The sequence below is a fragment of the Phyllostomus hastatus genome, unplaced genomic scaffold (assembly GCF_019186645.2).
Source record: "Phyllostomus hastatus isolate PE091 unplaced genomic scaffold, TTU_PhHast_1.1 phas_scaffold_397, whole genome shotgun sequence".
Taxonomy (NCBI): domain Eukaryota; kingdom Metazoa; phylum Chordata; class Mammalia; order Chiroptera; family Phyllostomidae; genus Phyllostomus; species Phyllostomus hastatus.
The window spans coordinates 5,025,969-5,046,369 of NW_025334029.1; the positions used below are offsets into that span (position 1 = coordinate 5,025,969).

At 39.4% G+C, this 20,401-nt stretch overlaps 2 protein-coding genes across 7 annotated transcripts in view; both read left to right on the forward strand.

Annotated features, from left to right (window-relative positions):
* Positions 1-20,401, forward strand: part of MTM1 (myotubularin 1) — a 154,586-nt gene that overhangs the window by 52,659 nt on the left and 81,526 nt on the right. For 4 of the 6 annotated variants that reach the window (XM_045820475.1, XM_045820479.1, XM_045820477.1 and 1 more), the window contains 3 exons: positions 6,332-6,404; positions 8,124-8,218; positions 15,011-15,076. In XM_045820475.1, coding sequence (XP_045676431.1) covers positions 6,332-6,404; positions 8,124-8,218; positions 15,011-15,076 — 234 coding nt within the window. The remainder of the gene's footprint in view (positions 1-6,331; positions 6,405-8,123; positions 8,219-15,010; positions 15,077-20,401) is intronic. The other 2 variants (XM_045820480.1, XM_045820481.1) reach the window with 1 other exon arrangement.
* Positions 14,573-14,848, forward strand: LOC123807028 (small nuclear ribonucleoprotein E-like). Its single transcript, XM_045820484.1, has one exon. The coding sequence runs from the start codon at positions 14,573-14,575 to the stop codon at positions 14,846-14,848; it is 276 nt and encodes a 91-aa protein (XP_045676440.1).

The following is a 20,401-nucleotide window of genomic DNA, read 5'->3' on the forward strand; positions in this document are numbered from 1 at the left end:
TTTGATACTATACTTTATTTCTCTCCTTTCTTATAGTACTCTTAATCTCTTTACACCCTTATTAATACTGATTCATTTGCTGTTCATAGTGGGATTGTTGGGGGGAAATATTTTTGCAGATGTGGGTTTGTTCCCTGGGCCTTGGGGTTTTCCTCTGGCAGCACCTACACAACAGCATACAAGATATGATGGACAGAATGACCCTCAGTCAACCAGCTGGAGGGAAGGACGTACCAAAGAGAAACCCAACAACAATCAAAACCCAATTCCATCCAGAGAGCCAACATAAATGGCATTAAGGATCCCAAGAGCATCAAGTTCAGGAGATCAAAGAGACTGCACCAATGAATCTCACACGTGTCCTACCATAGTTCACACCACAAACTCAGGGAGTCAACACAGATCAATTTAAGAAGCAGAGGCAAACAAGAAAAGTCTCACAAAAAAATGGGATGACAAAGGAACACTGAAAGAAAGAAAAAGAGAAATCCTCAGAAAGAATGCTAAATGAAATAGAGATAAGTCAACTGTCATATATTGAGTGCAAAACAATTCTTATAAGGAAGCCCAATGAACTGAGTTACCAAAAACTACAGGCAAGCTACAAGGAACTTATTGCAAACTGTATCAACATGAAAAAGGAAATAGAAACTATCAACAAGAGCCAAGAGGAAATGAAGAATACAATTTCTGAATTCAAGGACACAGTAGAAGGAGTCAAAAACAGACTAGATAAAACAGAGAATCGAATCAGTGAGCAGGATGATAAGGTAGAAAAAAAGCTGCCAGAAAGACCAATAAAAGGAAAAAAAGACTCAGAAAGAATAAAAAAGTGTTAAGGTAACTGCAGGACAACATGAAATGTAATATCCATATAATAGAGATACCAGAAGAAGAGTGAGGGATAGAAAACCTGTTTGAAAAACTGATAATGGAAAACTTCCCTAATTTGATGAAAGAAAACATCACACAAATCCAGTAAGCATAGAGGATCCCATTCAAGAAGAACCCAAAGAGGCACACTCCAAGACACATGTTAACTAAGATGCCCAATTTCCAAGACAAAGAGAGAATCTTAAATGCAACAAGGGAGCCCCGATAAGGCTAGCAGCTCACTTCTCAGTGGAAATGCTATAAGCCAGAAGGGAATGGCAAGAAATATTCCAAGTAATGAAAAGCAAAGGCATGTAACCAAGACTACTCTATCCAGCAAGACCCTCAATTAAAAAGGAATGCGAAATAAGGAGTTTCCCAGACAAAAGAAGGTGGAAAGAATATACCTCCACCAAACCAATGCTGCAAGAGATGCTAAAGGGACTGCTTTAAGAAAAGGAAGAAAGAGAGAGAGAGGGGAACACAGGTATGAAGGGAATAAAATAGCAATGAATAAGTACCTATAAATAATAGCCTTAAACCTAAATGGATTAAATGCTGCAATCAAAAGACACAGGGTAGCTGAATGGAAAAGAAAACATGACCCACACATATGCTGCCTACAAGAGAGTCATTTCAGAACAAAGACCTGCATAGACTGAAAGTGAATGGTTGGGGGGAAAAATATTCCAAGCAAATAGGATAGAGAAAGCCAGGGAAGCCATACTGATATCAGAGAAAATAGACTTCAAAACAAAGGCCATAAAAAGAGACACAGAAGGACACTTTGTAATACTCAAGGGAAGAATCCATCCAGAAGACAGAAACATTGTAAACATATATGCCCCCAGCATAGGAGCACACAAATATATAAGGAAAAACTTTGGAGGACTTCTAGAAAGATATAAAGAGCAACACACTTACTCTAGGTGATTTTAACACTTCATTGTTAAAAATGGATAGATCTTCCAACAAAATATCAATAAGGATATTGCAGCATTGAACAATACCCTAGATCATATGGACTTAACTGATATATAACTTTTCATCAGAAAGAAGCAAAATACACATTCTTTTCAAATGCACATGGAACATTTTCAAAAATAGACCACATAATAGCACACAAAACAAGCTTGAACAAATTTAAGAAAATTGAGATCATATCAAGCATGTTCTTGGACCACAAGGTCCTGAAACTAGAATCCACCCTCAAGGGAAAAGCTCAAAAACACTCACGTTTGTGGAGATTGAATACCATGCTATTAAACAATAAATGCGTTAAGAATGACATCTGGGAAGAGATAAAAAATTTCTAGAAAAAATGAAAATGAACTCAAAATGGTCAAAAAGTTATGGAACACAGCTAAGGCTGTCCTGAGAGGGAAGATAATAGGGATGCAGGCCTACCTAGAAAGGATAGAAGCATTTCAAATAAACAACCTAACCCTACATCTACAAGAACTGGAGGAACAACCTACAAAGCTCAAAGCAAGTAGAAGGAAGGAAATAACCAGGATCAGGGCAGAATTAAATGACACAGAGACTAAAAGCACAATTCTAAGGATCAATAAATCCAGAACCTGGTCCTTTGAAAAGATAAACAAAATTGACGAGCCTTTAAGTTGACCCATCGAGACAAAAAGAGGATGCAAATAAATGATACCCAAAATGAAAGAGGAAAGATTACAAATGGTACCACAGTATACAAAGAATTGTAAGAAATTAGTATAAAGAACTATATGACAAGAAATTGGAAAACCTAGGTAAAATGGACAAATTTCCAGAAAAATACAATCTTCCAAAACTCAATGAAGAAGAAGCAGAAAGCCTGAATAGACCAGTAACAGCTGATGAGGTCAAAGCAGTAATCAGAAACTCCCAGCCCTGGCTGGCCTAGCTCAGTGGATTGAGCGCGGGCTGCGAACCAAAGTGTTGCAGGTTCGATTCCCAGCCAGGGTACATGCCTGGGTTGCAGGCCATAACACCCAGCAACCACACATTGATGTTTCTCTCTCTCTCTCTCTCTCTCTCTATCTCCCTCCCTTCCCTCTCTAAAAATAAATCAATAAATAGAATCTTAAAAAAAAAAAGAAAAGAAACTCCCTACACACAAGACACCTGGGCCAGATGGTTTCACAGGAGAATTTTACAAAACATTTAAGGAACAGCTAACCCATATCCTTCTCAAGCTATTCCAAAAACTCCAAGAAGAGGGGAGACTCCCAAACTTTTTATGGAGCTACCGTCAACCTAATCCCAAATCCAGATAAAGACACAGCAGAGAAAGAAAACTACAGGCCAATATCGCTGATGAACATAGATGCTAAAATCCTCAACAAAATATTGGCAAACACATCCAGCAATCCAGTAAAATGATCATATACCGTGACCAAGTGGGATTCATCCCAGGGATGCAAGGATGGTACATTATTTGCAAAGCAATAAACGTAATATATATCGCATAAACAAAAGGAAAGACAAAAATCACATGATCATAGCAATAGATGTGGAAAAAGCATTTGATAAGGTACAGCACCCATTTATGATAAAAACACTCTACAAAGTGAGAGGGAGCATCCTCAACATGATAAAGGCCATACAGGAGAAACCTACAGCCAACATCATACTCAACAGACAAACACTAAAAGCTTTCCCACTAAGATCAGGAACAAGACAAGGATGTCTGCTTTCACCACTTCTATTCAACGTAGTATTGGAAGTCCTAGCCACAGCAATCAAACAAGGAAAAGAAACAAAAAGCATCCAAATTGGAAAGGAGGAAGCAAAACCGTCACTGTTTGCAGCTGATATGATAGTGTATGTAGAAAACCCTATAGACTCCACCAAAAAAACTACTCAACCTAATAAGCAAATTTGGCAAAACAGCAGGATTCAAAGTCAATATTCAGGAATTGAAGGCATTTTTGTACACCAACAGTGAAATATCAGAAAGAGAAATCAGGGGAAAAAAATCCCATTTGCTATAGCAACAAGAAAAATAAAGTACCTAGGAATAAACCTCACCAAGGAGGTGAAAGACCTGTACTCAGAAAACTTCACAACACTGAAGAAAGAAATTAAGGAAGACACAAATAAATGGAAGCATGTACCGTGTTCATGGATTGGAACAATTAACATCATCAAAATGTCCTTACTACCCAAAGCAATTTATAGATGCAGCACAATTGCTATTAAAACACCAATGACGTATTTCACAGGTATAGAACAAACATTTCAAAAATTTGTATGGAACCATAAACAACCTCAAATTGCCACAGGAATTTTGAGAAAGAACAAAGAAGGAGGGATCACAATACCTGATATGAAATTGTATTACAAGGCCAAGTTAATCAAAACAGTCTGGTACTGGCATAAGAACGGACACATAGTCCAGTGGAACAGAACAGAGAGCCCAGATAAACCCAAGTCTCTATGGTCAATTAATATTCAACAAAGGGGAAGAAGCATAAAATGGAGTAAAAATAGCCTCTTCAACAAATGGTGTTGGGAGATCTGGACAGCCTCATGCAAAAAACAAACAAACAAACAAACAAAAAACTCGATCATCATACACAAAAATAACTTACTAACTTACATCATACACAAAAATAAATTCGCGGTGGATAAAAGACATATATATGTCATAGCACCATAAAAGTCCTAGAAGAGACCATGGGCAGGAAAATCTCAGACTTTCCATGCAGCAACATTTTCACTGATATGTCCCCTAGAGCCAGGGACATAAAAGAACAAATAAGCAAGTGGGACTGCATCAAAATAAAAGGCTTCTACACAGCTAAAGGAAACAGCATTAAAAATGAAAAGAGAACCAATCGTATGGGAAATTATATTTGCAAATGATACCTCAGACAAGGGTTTGATCTCTAAAATATATAAAGAACTCACACAACTCTACTCCAGGAAGACAAAAAAAAAAAAAAAAGAAACAGTTAAAAAATGAGCAAAGAACCTGAACAGACACTTCTCCAAGGAGGACATATAGAGGGCCCAGAGATATATGAAAAGATGTTCAGCATCACTAGCCATCAAAGAGATGCAAGTTTAACCATAATATGATACCACTTCACACTGGTCAGAATGGCCATCATTACTAAATCAACAAACAACAAATGTTGGAGAGGATATGGAGAAAAGGAAACCCTAGTGCACTGTTGGTGGGAATGCAGACTAGTACAACCACTGTGGAAAACAGTACGGAATTTCCTCAGAAAACCAAAAATGAAACTGCCTTTTGACCCAGCAATACCACTGCAGGGATTGTACCCTAAGAATCCTGAAACATCAATCCTAAAGGACCTATGCAACCCAATATTGATAGCAGCACAATTTACAGTAGCCAAGAGCTGGAAGCAACCTAAGAGCCCATCAGTAAATAAATGGATCAAAAAACTGTGGTGCATTTACCTAATTGAATGGTATGCAGCAGAAAGAAAGAATGAACTCCCACCCTTTGCAACAGCATGGATGGAACTGGAGAGCATTATGCTAAAAGTGAGGTAAGCCAGGGGGTAAAATACAAATACCATATGATTTCACCTATAAGTGGAACCTAATAAAAAAAAACAAGCAAACAAAATATAACCAGAGACATTGAAATTAAAAACAAACTTACAATAATCAGAGTGGAGGTGGGAAGGATAATGGGGACGAAAGTGAGAGTGGTTGTCAAGGAAAAAGTAGAAAGGACATGTGGACAGGTTAAGGGGAGAAGGTTCAAGGGTTGGAGGTGGGGATGGGTGAGGGGGGAGTGGAATGGGTAGAAAATGGAGAGAGCTGTAGTTGAACAATAAAAAATTACGAAGGTTAAGATGACAATAAATTCAAAATTATGAACAATTGAATGTCAAAAGCCAACTAATCAAACAAGCAGAACAGAACCAGAATTATACATATGTAGATTATGTGGAGGTTTATCATCTAGGAGGGGGAAGGGAGAGAATGAGGGAAAGGTGCAGGGATTAAGAAGTACAAATATGTAGTTGTAATATAAATAGGGGGATGTTAAGAGCAGTTTAGGAAATGGAAAAACCTAAGAACTTATATGCATGACCTATGGATATGAGCTAAGGGGGGGTTGCTGGAGGGAATAGTGGGACTGGGTGGAGTTGGAGCAGAGGGGAAAAATGGAACAACTGTAATGGCATAATCAATAAAGTATATTTAAAACCCCCCAGGACTTCGTACATAATAAGCACTTAATAAAGTTTACTTTTTATCAAAATAAATGCGTTGATATTATTTGCAGACTAACAATGATCAGAGCTAATTAATTTTGAGGGTAAGCTGTATTTTTTAGTTTGAACTTTCTGTGCCAATGTTCTATAATGGTAAATATTTCTCATTTGAAAAGTATATTTCTGGTCTGTTATGTTCCAGGTTTCTTAAAATGTGGGCAAATGTAATGTCATTACTTCTGATGCCACTCTTTCATTTCCAGGCTTCCAGAGATGGAGTCAATCGTGATCTTGGTGAGGCTGTTCCTCGACTTCCAGGAGAAACTCGCATTACTGGTAAGGATCCTATGAAGTTAGTATTTGCATAAATTGATGGGGAGCCCAGCAGGGTCAGGTGGCTTCTATTCCTCATGATTTGTAGAAGTCAAATTTAGACAAATAGGCTAGCTTTGTTTAAAAGTGTTAATATAGAGCGAACTCTGTGCATTACTTTCTTGATCAAAGAATTTGTTCAAGAACTTCATGCTCTCCAGCATAATTATATGTTTTTCTGTGTACCAAAGACAGAATTCTTTTAGAAAAAATGTGGACTATCTCTTGAAAGTTACTTATTGTAGTGATAAGCTCTCGTGGTTTGAGGTTATAAGAACAAAATGATATTAAGGTTTTATAGTCAATGATATATGCCTTAAGTCTCAGTATTATCTTTGAAATATCGACCTTAATGGTTTATATGTTTCATTTACCAGATAACTGATGTTAGTAGTATTTATGTAACAATTTGATTGCTGACTTACTTTTTTATTATAAATTTATATTAAGAGGTAAGTATCTACTTTGGAAGGACCAGATTATTCTGGTTTAAGAATAAAGAAGCATCTGACAGTTTCTAAGCCAAAGGCCAATTATGTGGGCTTTCACATTTTACCTAAGGGTTGATGCCCTCTCAGATTCCCATATAGTTGGTGGTGATACTAAAGTTACCATTGTTTCAGGAAACCTTTTGGTTTATTGACTAAGATCTTGGTTGTTTAGCTTAAATGGATAAGGCATGGTGCTGATTAGATTAAGGTCATAGATGTGGTCCCGAATTAGTTAGCTATGAACCAGGAGAAACTATTTCATATCCACAGATTTGCAAGCAGGATTCTAGTCTTGAAACCATTTCAATTTCTGGATAAGAGAAAAGAGGATAGGTTACTTTTGGTGATCTTCATATATGATATTTTGGTGCTCTGTATCAGTGCCAGAACCTTAACTGAATTAATTCAATAATAACTGAATTAGCATGAGGTAGCCTTACTGGGTATTTTTCATTTAGCACCTGAGAAGAAAGGGATTTCAAACTTGTTTTAAAAAATTACAAGTCATCAACACATTCAAGGACATCCATAGAAGAAAAAAGAAGGACCTTTTCTTTTTTTATAATAACTCTCCTAATTTAGTTTCTCCTTATGTTTGATTCTACCAAAGATATACTAGTCTTTTGGCCATCTGTTGTATATTACTTCAATATTTGAAATCTAGCTAAACTCTCATCTGGACTATTAAAAGAGAAAAAAGTAGACTATACAAACATCTCTACTCCTGGTATTCATTTATTAAGAACATCACAATTTTCGTGTGATTAGAGGTTGGTAAATCTCAAATCCTATCTGGTGGTTAGTCCATGAGACTGTTCTATGGGAATTGCAGTTCTCTGGTTTAAGTAGCTCAGTAGTTACCTTTATAACCTGCTGAAGGTAGCAGCAGCAATACCCCCATTCACTTTTGCTCTCCAGCTGTTATCACCTTGCCACAGGTAGTGACAGCATCATGGGCAAGCTCAGGGAACACCACTAGTGCCTGGAGGTGACATGTGGCCCCACTAGTTCTCACGGGCCCCACTGGACCTAGCATTGTAATGTAGAAACATTGCCACTGCTTGCTTTCAATCTTTTCAGTGATTTTTTATTGTAGTTATTCTTAGCCAGAGTTGATATTAAATTAGTACCATTTGTTGTGTATCTTGGTATATATTTCCATTATTTTAGGGTACTTTTTTTATCTTAATAGACAAAGAAGTTATTTACATATGTCCTTTCAATGGCCCCATTAAGGGAAGAGTTTACATCACAAATTATCGTCTTTATTTAAGAAGTTTGGAAATGGTAAGTAGAATCTAAGACCATAAAGATGACCCTAACTGTTAAAGATAATGCTAAACTGTTTTTCTTCTACCTTGCAAGATTGACTGTGGATCAGATTAACATGGGTGATATATTTGCTTCTCAAGTCTTAATTTTTGGCTTATGCAGAGCTTATTACTAACACCTGTATATATATGAATAGAGTGTATCAAAAAATAAGAAGTTTTGTCTCTCATAATAGTGGGGAGGGGGGTTGGTAATTGTACCCATCTGCTAGTTTGGAGAAATTAGGTGTAGAACAGTGGTTCTTTAGCAGAAGCACAGAGGAAAACCACCTGTGGAACTTAAAAATACCAGATGCCTGCCCTGGCTGGCATGGCTCTGTGGATTGAGCGCCAACCTGCAAACCAAAGGGTCGCCAGTTCAATTCCCAGTCAGGGCACCTGCCTGGGCTGTGGGCCAGGTCCCCAGTAGAGGGCACATGAGAGGCAACCACACATTGATGTTTTTCTCCCTCCCTTCCTTCCTCCCTTCCCCTTTGTCTAAAAAAAAATACCATATGCTTTAGATGTACTATATCAGAACTTTCAGTCCTGTGGTCCAGGCACAGTTGTAATTTTTAAAATATTGCCGAGTAGGATGCTGATGTGAATCCCTAGTTCAGGCTCACTGCTCTAGAACTTTCCAAGTGTTCAATTACAAAACACCAGGTAGCAGTTTAGAACTAAGCTGACTACAATGTGGCTTAGTGTCACTCTACCTTTTCATCCCACAGCCATGAAATGCTTGCCACAGCATTTCAAAGAATGTTCCATTGGTAAAACAATGAGATGGAGACAATATTCTCCAGAAGGGAAAGAAGGAGTGAGTAGCACTGTGGCTGTCATGAAAGGACCTATGGTAGATGTGGTGGGTTGTCATTGCCCAGGCTGGCCTGAAGGGACAGCTTTATTTTGATAAGATGGACCAAGGGGTAGTAAATAGGTCCAGGGTATACAGAAGAGAGCTCAACAGTAACTTATATACAGGAGACGTCGAGACTGTTGGGCATATTTCACTTTTGTTTTATTGCTTTTATCCTGCAGTTTCTTCAGGACAGTTCTAATCTAGATTAGTTTGCCTCTTGATGTTTTTTAATGTTCGATATTGTGTCCACAGTCTGAAGAATGCTGTTTATTACTCTTGTTTCCTTAGTTGTGGGAGTCCACTTCTATAGTACTCATAGACCCACAGGGTCCTGAGTTTGGGTATTTCATTTATGTGACTCTACTCTGGCTTCTAAGTAAGTTTGGAGCTGAACAAATGTTCCTCATCTTCCAAAATGCAGAGTCTGGAAATTAACAGAGCAATGAGCTGGATGTCAACCCTTGGGAATAATTGGCAGCAATTGTAGAATTATTCATTTAACCTAGAAAAGAAAGCAAGCATTGGGAGTGTTATTCTCATCGTCTTAGTTAAATCAAGGTATATGACAGACCCTGACAAAGAAACATGGACTGAAATTTGGTGGTGCACTTAGATGAAGTTACAGACTGTGAATTAAAGTTTTGATCCCAACCAGGAAAGGTGGTTCACATCTTGTAATACAGACCCTTTGTCTCCACTATTTTTAATGCAGTGCAAATAAGCACGTACAAGTGTGTGTGTCTAATACGTGAAAAACACCAAACTAGCCATTGTTCTAGATGACAGAATCGGAGTTGAAAAGTTTTAATTGGCTAGGATTTTGAAGTAAAACTAGTAATAGGAAGTTTAGGATAAATGACATTTACAATTGTATCATTAAAGGATGGAAGGGGTTGTCTTAATTGGGGTCTATGCTTATTTGATCCAGTAATAGGACATGATTGATTAAAAAATTAATAGACCTGTAGGCTGAATTAAGAAAAGTATAACAGCCAAACAAAATGAGATGGCAGCCTGTCTGAAATGTCATGTTCAAAGCCAGATGTCATATTTTAAGAAGGAAACTGACAGACTAGAGAGAATTCAGACAAAGGGAACCATGCTAGTACAGGGCCTGCAGTATGAGCAGTGATTGAAATAAATGTCGATCTTTCCTGTGAAGAAAAGAAGACGAAGGGAGACATGACAGAGGTACCTTGGAATATTCCAAGTGCCTTCTGTAGAGCAGGGATTAGACTTATACTGTATAGCTCCTAAGGGTCAAATTGGGACAGATTGAGATATTTTTGTGCTAATGTAGTGGAAAATCATCAAAATTTTAGAATTAATACAAGTGTTATGGTGTCTTCACTTCTGAGAGTTTAGACTTGTTGACCTAAAGTCACACAATGTGACTTTAATGTGACCTAATGGTCACATAGATGCCTGGTTTCATTTTATGCTGTCATTGATGATGAACTGGGAAAATTATTTAAACCATGGTGCTGTACATGATTGTGTATAATGTGTGATCTCATTGATGTAAAACAAACAAAAAACTACCTATAGAAAGAGTCTAGAAGGAAATACCTCAAACGTTTTAAGTAAGGGGGTATTTGGACAGTGGATGGAATTAGGCATGCTTTGTTTTTTTTCCTTCCACTTGGAAGGAGCATGTAATTCTTTTGTAATTGGGAAAACACTTACCACTTAGCTTTAACACTTAGCTTTATTTTGTTTCCATATGGCACCCTAGAAGGTGGGTATTAGGGCTAAATGGGTGAATAAAATGCCCATTTGACACTGACTTCTAACTTTTTTCTTCTTCCACTAAGTTTTACATAAACATTTTGACTGATTGACCACAGCACTTAGTCCAAGTGTAAAAGGAAGCAGCTAATGGGAGAAGACATATAAAGAAAGCCATTTAAGTGGTTATGTAGAAGCCTAAAAGCATAGTCCCCATAGTGTTTCCTACTTCAAGTCCTAAATAAGCGCATCAATTATAGATTCTGAAGCAAAATGTGAATTTATGTGTGTTTGACAAAGAGCTATCATTTCATTGGCATTTTGAAGTGGACACCAGTTTGTTTCAGATATGTAAAGTGTGAGGTCTGACTCGGAGTCAGCTATCTAAGCACAGTGGTTGTTTCCTTAGATTGTTACATTAGCTTTCTACCTGGCCCTCCTTCATGGTCTAACTCCACCATTATGGCGTATATGCTGCCTCCAAAGTGATCCACCTTAGACCAAGGCTGACTGACTTACCTCTCAGTTCCAAAACTCTTGTTGGCACGCTATCCATCCTTCAAAACCCACCTCAAAAATCCTGTCCTCTATGAAGCCTTCTCCAGCTACCTTTGAAGAAAATATTCCCTCTTTGTGTCCCCACTGCCCTTTTTTCACATCTCTGTGTTAACACTTGTTATAAAACCTTCCCTGGCCACCCTATCTAAACTTGTAATATCCTTTCCCAACTCTTCCTCTCTCCCTTCCATGTTTATTTGTTTCTCCTAAGCTCTTGCCACTATCTCCTATTTTATATATTTCACTGCTTTTGTTCCTTATCTGTCTGAGGGACAAGGGGTGCTTGTCTATCCTTTTACTAGTGTACCCTCAACACATAGAACACAGTGTGGCACATGAAGGTGCTCAATCAGGCTGAGCTGAATGAAGGAATTCTGTCTTATGTGCTGCTTTGCCTGTGGTCATAACTAATGGTGAGTCGTTTTGGTCCCCTGTGCCTATTTGGCACAGTGTCCAGTAGATGGTAAGTGCTCAGTAAAAGTGTATTTGATGAGTGAACTCGGGAGGGAACAGGCATTGTCACTGTGGTTTGACCACATCTTGAAGACTTATAACCACCTTTTAATCTTAAGGGTGCGCAGTAATTTGCCTTGAAGTTGATCTTGTAACTTTAGTAGTGGACACTTTAGACATGTAATACTCAGAAGAGTGCTTCCAGATTCCCTTCCAGGAACATTTTGGGTTCAGGCACTATGGAGAATAATAAGGACAAATTGACCCTTTGTTCATTCATGTTTTCATATCTTTATTCCAGAAACTTTCATTGAGCCCTGTGGTGAACCTAACACCATGCTAGTTGAATGATATGGAGATGAGTAAGCATGGTATAACGTGGCAAAGACTACAGTAGTTGCATAATACTGTGAGGTTACAGGGAGAGGATGATTAACCATGTGATGAGTCATAGAATGCTTTATAGAGGAGGTAATATTTGAACTGAGTCTTGAAGAATGGTAACAATTTCCTGGACTGGAGGGAAAGTGGGAGGAGCTTATCAGGTAGAGAGTTTTCATATCACATGTGTAACAATATAGAAAAACACCATATAATGTGGAAATGGCTTAGTGATCTGTTGGAGCTGGAATACATAGGGTAGAGGGATGAGTGGGGAATGGGAGGCAATGAGGCTGTATACACAATACATGGAGAATGACATATCAGATGTGTATTTCAGGAAGAGAAGTCTCATTGCAGCATGTATGATGGATTAGGTAGGGAGAGACTGGAGGCAGGAAGTTAGTTTAGTTTTCCAGGTAAGCAGTAAGTGCCTAATACAGCCACAGTTGCAATAGAAAGTGGGGAACAGCCGCAACAGATTCAGGAATTCAGGAGGATTCATGTGGCCATTGGAGGTGGGAGTTGAAGAAAAGACTCAAGTCAAGAATGATTCCTGTGGGGTTTCTTTCTTTCCTTTTTTTTTTTTTTGTTTAAATGATTGCAGCTGCTCCCAGTCACTGAACTAGATATAGGAGAAGGAATATGTTGGAGACAAACCCTGGGGAAAAGAAGTCTGAATGTGTGGATTTACAGTAGTATAACTACCAGGTGGAAATAGATCGGAAGCAGTCGGAAATGTGACTCTAAAGCTTCCGAAGTTAGCATATAAGTATTGGTAAAAAACCATGTACATTCACAAGATTACTCATGAAGAGATATGGGCTGGGTGGAGAACCCTCTGGGACATGAACATTTTTCTGTGATGTGGAGAGAAGAGCCACTGGAGAAAAGAAAGAAGCAGCAATAGAAAATCTGAGAGAAGGCTTTGGTGGAAGCTGGTAGAAGAGAAAAATCTCAAGAAATAAGAGAGTGAAGCATGGTGTGAAATGTTGCAGGGTTTAAACAACAAACAAAAAGAATGAACTGAGACTGTGGAGGGTGGCCATTAGGAGGTACTGGGAGCCTAGGTAGAACAGATTATGTGGTGATGCCAGTCTGATTTGTCTCTCTTGCTCTTCCTTCTACCTTCTGGTAGAAGATTTGCCAGCTCCCAGTCCTCAGCACACTTCTCCGTATTCAAACTTTGCCCCATGGCTTCATTTACTCCCTGGTTTCATTCACTTCTCTGTATACACCTAACACCACATGTTAGCAAAGCTCCTTGAATTTACCAACCCTTTTCCCACACATTCTTATCCCATGTGACAACAGCTGACAGGCAAAGAGACGCTGCTACCTAGTACATTCCCTAGTCCTCCCCCACCCCTCACCCCACTCTTGCCTTTGTTTTCTAGTGCTGATCTTCTTCTGTCCCCAGTTTCTCATTTCTTACTACTTGTTGGAGATCCCTTGACTTTCCACCTGGCAGCCCAGGCACATGGCCAAACTGAAATTCTTCAGCTCTTTCTCCTTTCCCAGTTCCTTCTTTTGGCCTTCTTGTTTCTCTTGATGGGGCTACTTATCTTCTAGTTGCCCTTGGAGTCACTTCTCTAACTTTTTCTGCAGTCTTCACATTTTCTCAGTTCTTTCAAGTCCTTTTGCCTCACCCCTGTCCAAGGTCTCATCACCAGCCCCTATCTCCCAGGCCATTGTAATAACTTCTTCCACTCCATTCTTGCTAGCTCCCTAAAACATTCTCACAATCTTATCATACCACTGGCTCAGTAACTCTCTGTCTGTCCTTGGTTATAAAGCTTCTCTCCTGCTAGTGTTCATTTGGTTATTCAGGATGATTTTTCTATAATTTAGTTATAACTAGTTTTGTCGTGGGAGAAGGTTAGTGTAGCTTCTACTTACTCTGCCACCATCGTGTGTCTCCCCTCAGAAACTCTCATTGGATGATTTCCCCCCTCATTGCAGATTCCTTAGCCAAGTATTTATAGTCTTCTGTAACCCACGTCTAACTCACCTACCGTAATTCACCATACCATGCTGTAACCTGACTTCCTTTCCTGAAGTACACATCTGATATGTCATATAATGTAATGTGTATACAGCTTCATTGCCTTCCATTCCCCACTCCTCTCTCTACCCTCTATATTCCACCTCTAGCAGATCTTTGAACTCCACCCCACACTCTTGATCAGGCATGTTCCCTAATCAAGCCCTATGCTTTCTCCCCTCTGGACTTTCCTTCAGTCCATTTTCTCCACCTAGAATGTCATTCACCACCCTACCACACACACACTTTGAAAAATTATTTTGAAATATTTAAGACAGTTTATAAAGGATAACAGAGCTTCCACCATGGCGTATCGTGGCCAGGGCCAGAAAGTGCAGAAGGTGATGGTGCAGCCCATCAACCTTATCTTCAGATACTTACAAAATAGATCTCAGATTCAGGTGTGGCTTTATGAGCAAGTGAATATGCGGATAGAGGGCTATATCGTTGGTTTTGATGAACACATGAACCTTGTATTAGATGATGCAGAAGAGATTCATTCTAAAACAAAGTCAAGAAAACAACTAGGTCGGATCATGCTGAAAGGAGGTATTACTCTCCTCCAAAGTGTCTCCAACTAGAAATGACTAATGAAAAATTGTTGAGGAGCAATACAGTTTGTGTTTTTTAGGTGTTCTTTGTTGTACATAGTCTTGAACATTCATTCATATTGTTTTGAGTACCCTTTTGTTATTGCCAGACAACAATAAATGCTATGTGATTGTTTTTATTAAAAAAAAAAGGATAACGTAGCCACCTATGGATCTACCACCCAGCTGAAGAAATCCCATCCCGCCTTCACTTCAAAGGTAATCTCCATCTGAAAGTTAGTAATTCTCATTCTTGGTCATTCCGTATACCTCTTTTAAAAATGGAATGGAATGTAGGGGATGTATAGGAAGCTAAAGGAATGGAGGCTTTTAAGCCTTCCAAATAAGTAGTTTACAGCCCTTGGCAGTATAATTTGGTTCTAGAATTAGGACTGCTGATGAGATGAGAAAAGTGTTATATATATAGTTTTTATTTTCCAGTGATAACTCAGAAATAGTACGGCCTTCCTGGATTAAATTCAAGGACAAACTTGTGGTTAGGGTTTTCTCTAAAAGATAGGAACATAGTGATTCAGTTCTTCAGGCAGAGTATCATCCAAAGATTCTTGAATACTGTTCAAGGCCCTCTATAAAGACAGAACACACATTAACTTGTTTTTTAGGATTTTATTTATTTATTTTTAGAGAGAGGGGGAGGGAGGGAGAAAGAGAGGAAGCAAAACAGCAATGTGTGATTGTCTATCGCATGCCCCTACTAGGGACCAGGCCCGCAACCCAGGCATGTGCCCTGACTGGGAATCAAACTGGCGACCCTTTGCTTCACATTCCTGCACTCAGTCCACTAAGCCATGTCAGCCAGGGCCACACATTACTTTTTTTTTTTGTTTTTTGTTTTTAATTTAATTTTATTTGTTATGCTATTACAGTTGTCCCATTTTCCCCGCTTCATTCCCCTCCACCCTGCACACCCCCTCCCACCCACATTCTCCTCTTAGTTCATGTCCATGTGTCATAAGTTCTTTAGCTTCTACATTTCCCATACTATTCTAGCCTTCCCCCTGTCTGTTTTCTACCTACCATCTATGCTACTTATTCTCTGTACCTTCCCCCACCCCTCCACCTCCACTCCCCTGTTGCTAACCCTCCATGTGATCTCCATTCTGTGGTTCTGCTCCTGTTCTAGTTGTTTGTTTAGTTTGTTTTTGGTTTTGCTTTAGGTGTGGTTGTTAATAATTGTGAGTTTGCTGTCATTTTACTATACATATTTTTTATATTCTTTTTCTTAGATAAGCCCCTTTAACATTTCATAAAATAAGGGCTTGGTGATGATATACTCCGTTAACTTGACCTTATCAGAGAAGTGCTTTACCTGCCCTTCCATTCTAAATAAAAGCTTTGCTGGATAGAGCAATCTTGGATGTAGATCCTTGCCTTTCATGACTTGGAATACTTCTTTCCAGCCCCTTCTTGCCTGTAAGGTTTCTTTTGAGAGATCAGCTGACAGTCTGATGGGAACTCCTTTGTAGGTAACTGTCTCCTTTTCTCTTGCTGCTTCTAGAATTATCTCCTTAATTTTAATCTTGGGTAATGTAATTCTGATATGCCTTGGTGTGTTCCTTCTTGGGTCCAACTTCTTTGGGACTCTCTGAGCTTCCTGGGCTTCCTGGAAGTCTATTTCCTTTGCCAGATTGGGGAGGTTCTCCTTTATTATTTGTTCAAATAACTTTTCCACGTGTTGCTCTTCCTCTTCCCCTTCTGGTACCCCTATAATTCGGATGCTGGAATGTTTCAAGATGTTCTGGAGGTTCCTAAGCCTCTCCTCAATTTTTTGAATTCTTGTTTCTTCATTCTTTTCTGTTTGGTTATTTCTTTCTTCCTTCTGGTCCACTCCATTGATTTGAGTCCCAGTTTTCTTCCCATCACTATTGGTTCCCTGTGTGTTTTCCTTTATTTCACTTAGCATAGCCTTTATTTTTTCATCTAATTTGAGACCAAATTCAACCAATTCTGAGTGCCCTGATCACCAGTGCTTTGAACTGTGTATCTGATAGTTTGGCTATCTCTTCATCGCTTAAAAGAATTTGCTCTGGGGCTTTGATCTGTTCTTCTGTTTGGGCTTTTTTTTTTTTTTTTTGGTCTTGTCATACCTGTTACATATGAGGGGTAGAGCCTTAGGTTGTTACCAGGGCGGGTCAGCCCAGGTCACTGGGTTGTGATACTGTCTGTGGGGGTGGGTGCGAGGGGAATCTATGGCACTCCGCTGTCTCTCGGATTTCAGTCCCTTCCGCCACTTCCCCCAAGCAAACGGGTTCTTTCTGGTGCTGATTCCCGTGTGCGTGAGCTTGTATATGTTCTAGGACCCTGTGGGTCTCTCCAACGAACTCTCCTGTGAGGCTGGAAATCTCTCCCGGCACCTCAACCCCCACAGGTGTTTTTAATCGGTGTTTTGAGGCTTTATTTCCCACCGAGCTGAGGCCCTGAGCTGCGTGGTCTGTCTTGCTCCCCAACTTCGCCTGGTTTGTCTGTGTGCGAATGTGGGACTGCTCGGTCAGCCAGCTGCCCTGCACGGCTCACTGGGTCTGCCCACTCCACCAGCCTCTGCCTTGTGTGCCGGGCCACTGCCTTGTGCACTGGGTCCGCAAGACTTTGCTGCTACCCCTCTTTGCCCAGCGCCCGATTCTGCCCCGCCACCAGACCTGATGAATGTGTCTAACTCTTTGGTTGTCAGACTTCTGTACAGTTCAATTTTCTCTCAGTTCTGGTTGTTTTATTTGTTTGTTTGTTTGTTTCTAAATTTTTGTTGTCCCTAATTTGGTCGTGCGAGGAGGCACAGTGCATCTACCTATGTCTCCATCTTGGCCAAAAGTCCCACACATTAACTTTTATTCAGCAAAGGTATTTCTATAAGGCACCAGAAGAACAAGTCTGTTTACTTTGCTTTTTGATGGTTTACCAGTTCAGAGGCATGTCTTGGAGAATCTAGATGACTGGATAGCCTGCATGTCCATCAGACTCTCAAATACCTGGTTATGAAATGAGCTTTAGACAGATGCCACATGAGAGCTGGGCATCTAACAAGTGTGGCAGCACTGAGATTCCATGATCTCTCTAATTGGCTGCAATTTCAGCTGTAAGCCCTCGATACCACCCAGAAGGGAGGCAAAGTTTACATTCCATTGTGGACATTTCAAGGCCAGACCTGAATTTTTTCCCAGAGGGAAGGCCCCACCTCTTAATTACAAGTATGAACAAAGATGATTCCTGTAGTATTTTTCTTTTCAGGAAAATACATTGGGAACTTTTCAAGATTGTTCCTTTTTTTTTTTTTTTTTGGTTCTTCTGTCTAGTGGATTTGGTACCTCTTTTCTTTAAAGGAGGTGAAATAATTTTTAAAAGACTGAAATAATAAAATATCCTAGTGTATCTGTAGGTAAGAATATCAGTGGGAAGGAACACGGGATCCACACTATAGGTATTTTAAGCTTCAGTCTTAAATCATCTTATATTGCTGAGGCAAAATGAATGCTGTTTTTCAGTTTAAAACAATTCATGCTAATCCCTTAGGTCCCATTGTCCTAAGGGATCCCAGTTTGCTAATCCCCAAATGTGAGTCTCTGGGGGCTACTGAGCCCTCCTGTCGAAAGTTACATAGTGCATTTAATTAATTATTTCCACTACAAGTTCAGGCTTTTAGGACTCAGAAAGGGTCTCATCACTGCTCTGGCAATTCTTTTAACCTCGAATTCTCATTACATACCCCGCTGCATCAATAACAAACCCTCGCTGTTCTTTAGTTGATCTCATCTCTTGCTATGTTCATAAGTTAAAAGTCATTCTTATGGATTTCCTATAAATTCCCTTCAGCGCCTGATGGCGTATGTCTGTTTTCACCCATCCATTCCTCCTGTTCTCCCATCTGAGAGGAAGGAACTACACAACGTGTCCAAAGTGAATCCCTCTACTTGAGCCTTTTCTTCGTTGTTGTTCAAGTACAGTTGTCTCCATTTTCACCCCACCATGCCCCCTTCCCCTCACATGCCTGCCTCTCACCCTTGAGCCCACCCCCTTTGGCTTTGTCCATGTGTACTTTATACATGTTCCTTGATGACCCTTCCCCTATTTTCCTCCATTTTCCGTCTCCCCCTGCCTCTCTGGTTACTGTCAGTTTCTTCTTTATTTTAGTGTCTCCGATTGTATTTTGCTTGCTTGTTTGTTTTATTGATTAGGTTCCACTTACAGGTGAGATCATAGGGTATTTGTCTTTCACTCACTGGCTTATTTCATTTAGCATAATACTCTCCAGTTCCATCTATGCTGTTGCAAAGGGTAGGAGATACTTCTTTCTTTCTTTTTTTTTCTGTTGCATAGCACTCCATCGTGTAAAGTGTATCATAGGTTTTTGATCCATTCATTTACTGATAGGCACTTAGGTTGCTTCCAGCACTTGGTATTATAAATTGTGCTGCTGAGAATTTTGGGGTGCATAGATTCTTTTGAATTGGGGTTTCAGGATTCTTAGGGTATAATCCCAATAGTGGTATCGCTGGGTCAAAAGGCAATTTCATTTTTGGTTTTCTGAGGAAATTCCATACTGTTTTCCACAGTGGCTGCACTAGTCTGCATTCCCACCAACAGTGCACTAGGGTTTCCTTTTCTCCATAATCCTCTCCGACCTTTGTTGTTTGTTGATTTAGTAATGATGGCCATTCTGACCAGTGTGAAGTGGTATATCATATTATGGTTAAACTTGCGTCTCTCTGATGGCTAGTGATGCTGAACATCTTTTCATATGTCTCTGGGCCCTCTGTATGTCCGTATGACCTCCTTGAAGAAGTGTCTGTTCAGGTCCTTTGCCCATTTTTGATTTTTTTTTCCTTCCTGGAGTAGAGTTGTGTGAGTTCTTTATATATTTTAGAGATCAAACCCTTGTCTGAGGTATCATTTGCAAATATAATTTCCCATACGATTGGTTCTCTTTTCATTTTTAATGCTGTTTCCTTTAGCTGTGTAGAAGCCTTTTATTTTGATGCAGTCCCACTTGCTTATTTGTTCTTTTATGTCCCTGGCTCTAGGGGACATATCAGTGAAAATGTTGCTGCATGGAAAGTCTGAGATTTTCCTGCCCATGGTCTCCTCTAGGACTTTTATGGTGCTATGACATATATATAAGTCTTTTATCCACCGCGAATTTATTTTTGTGTATGATGTAAGTTAGTAAGTTATTTTTGTGTATGATGATCGAGTTTTTTGTTTGTTTGTTTGTTTTTTGCATGAGGCTGTCCAGATCTCCCAACACCATTTGTTGAAGAGGCTATTTTTACTCCATTTTATGCTTCTTCCCCTTTGTTGAATATTAATTGACCATAGAGACTTGGGTTTATCTGGGCTCTCTGTTCTGTTCCACTGGACTATGTGTCGGTTCTTATGCCAGTACCAGACTGTTTTGATTAACTTGGCCTTGTAATACAATTTCATATCAGGTATTGTGATCCCTCCTTCTTTGTTCTTTCTCAAAATTCCTGTGGCAATTTGAGGTTGTTTATGGTTCCATACAAATTTTTGAAATGTTTGTTCTATACCTGT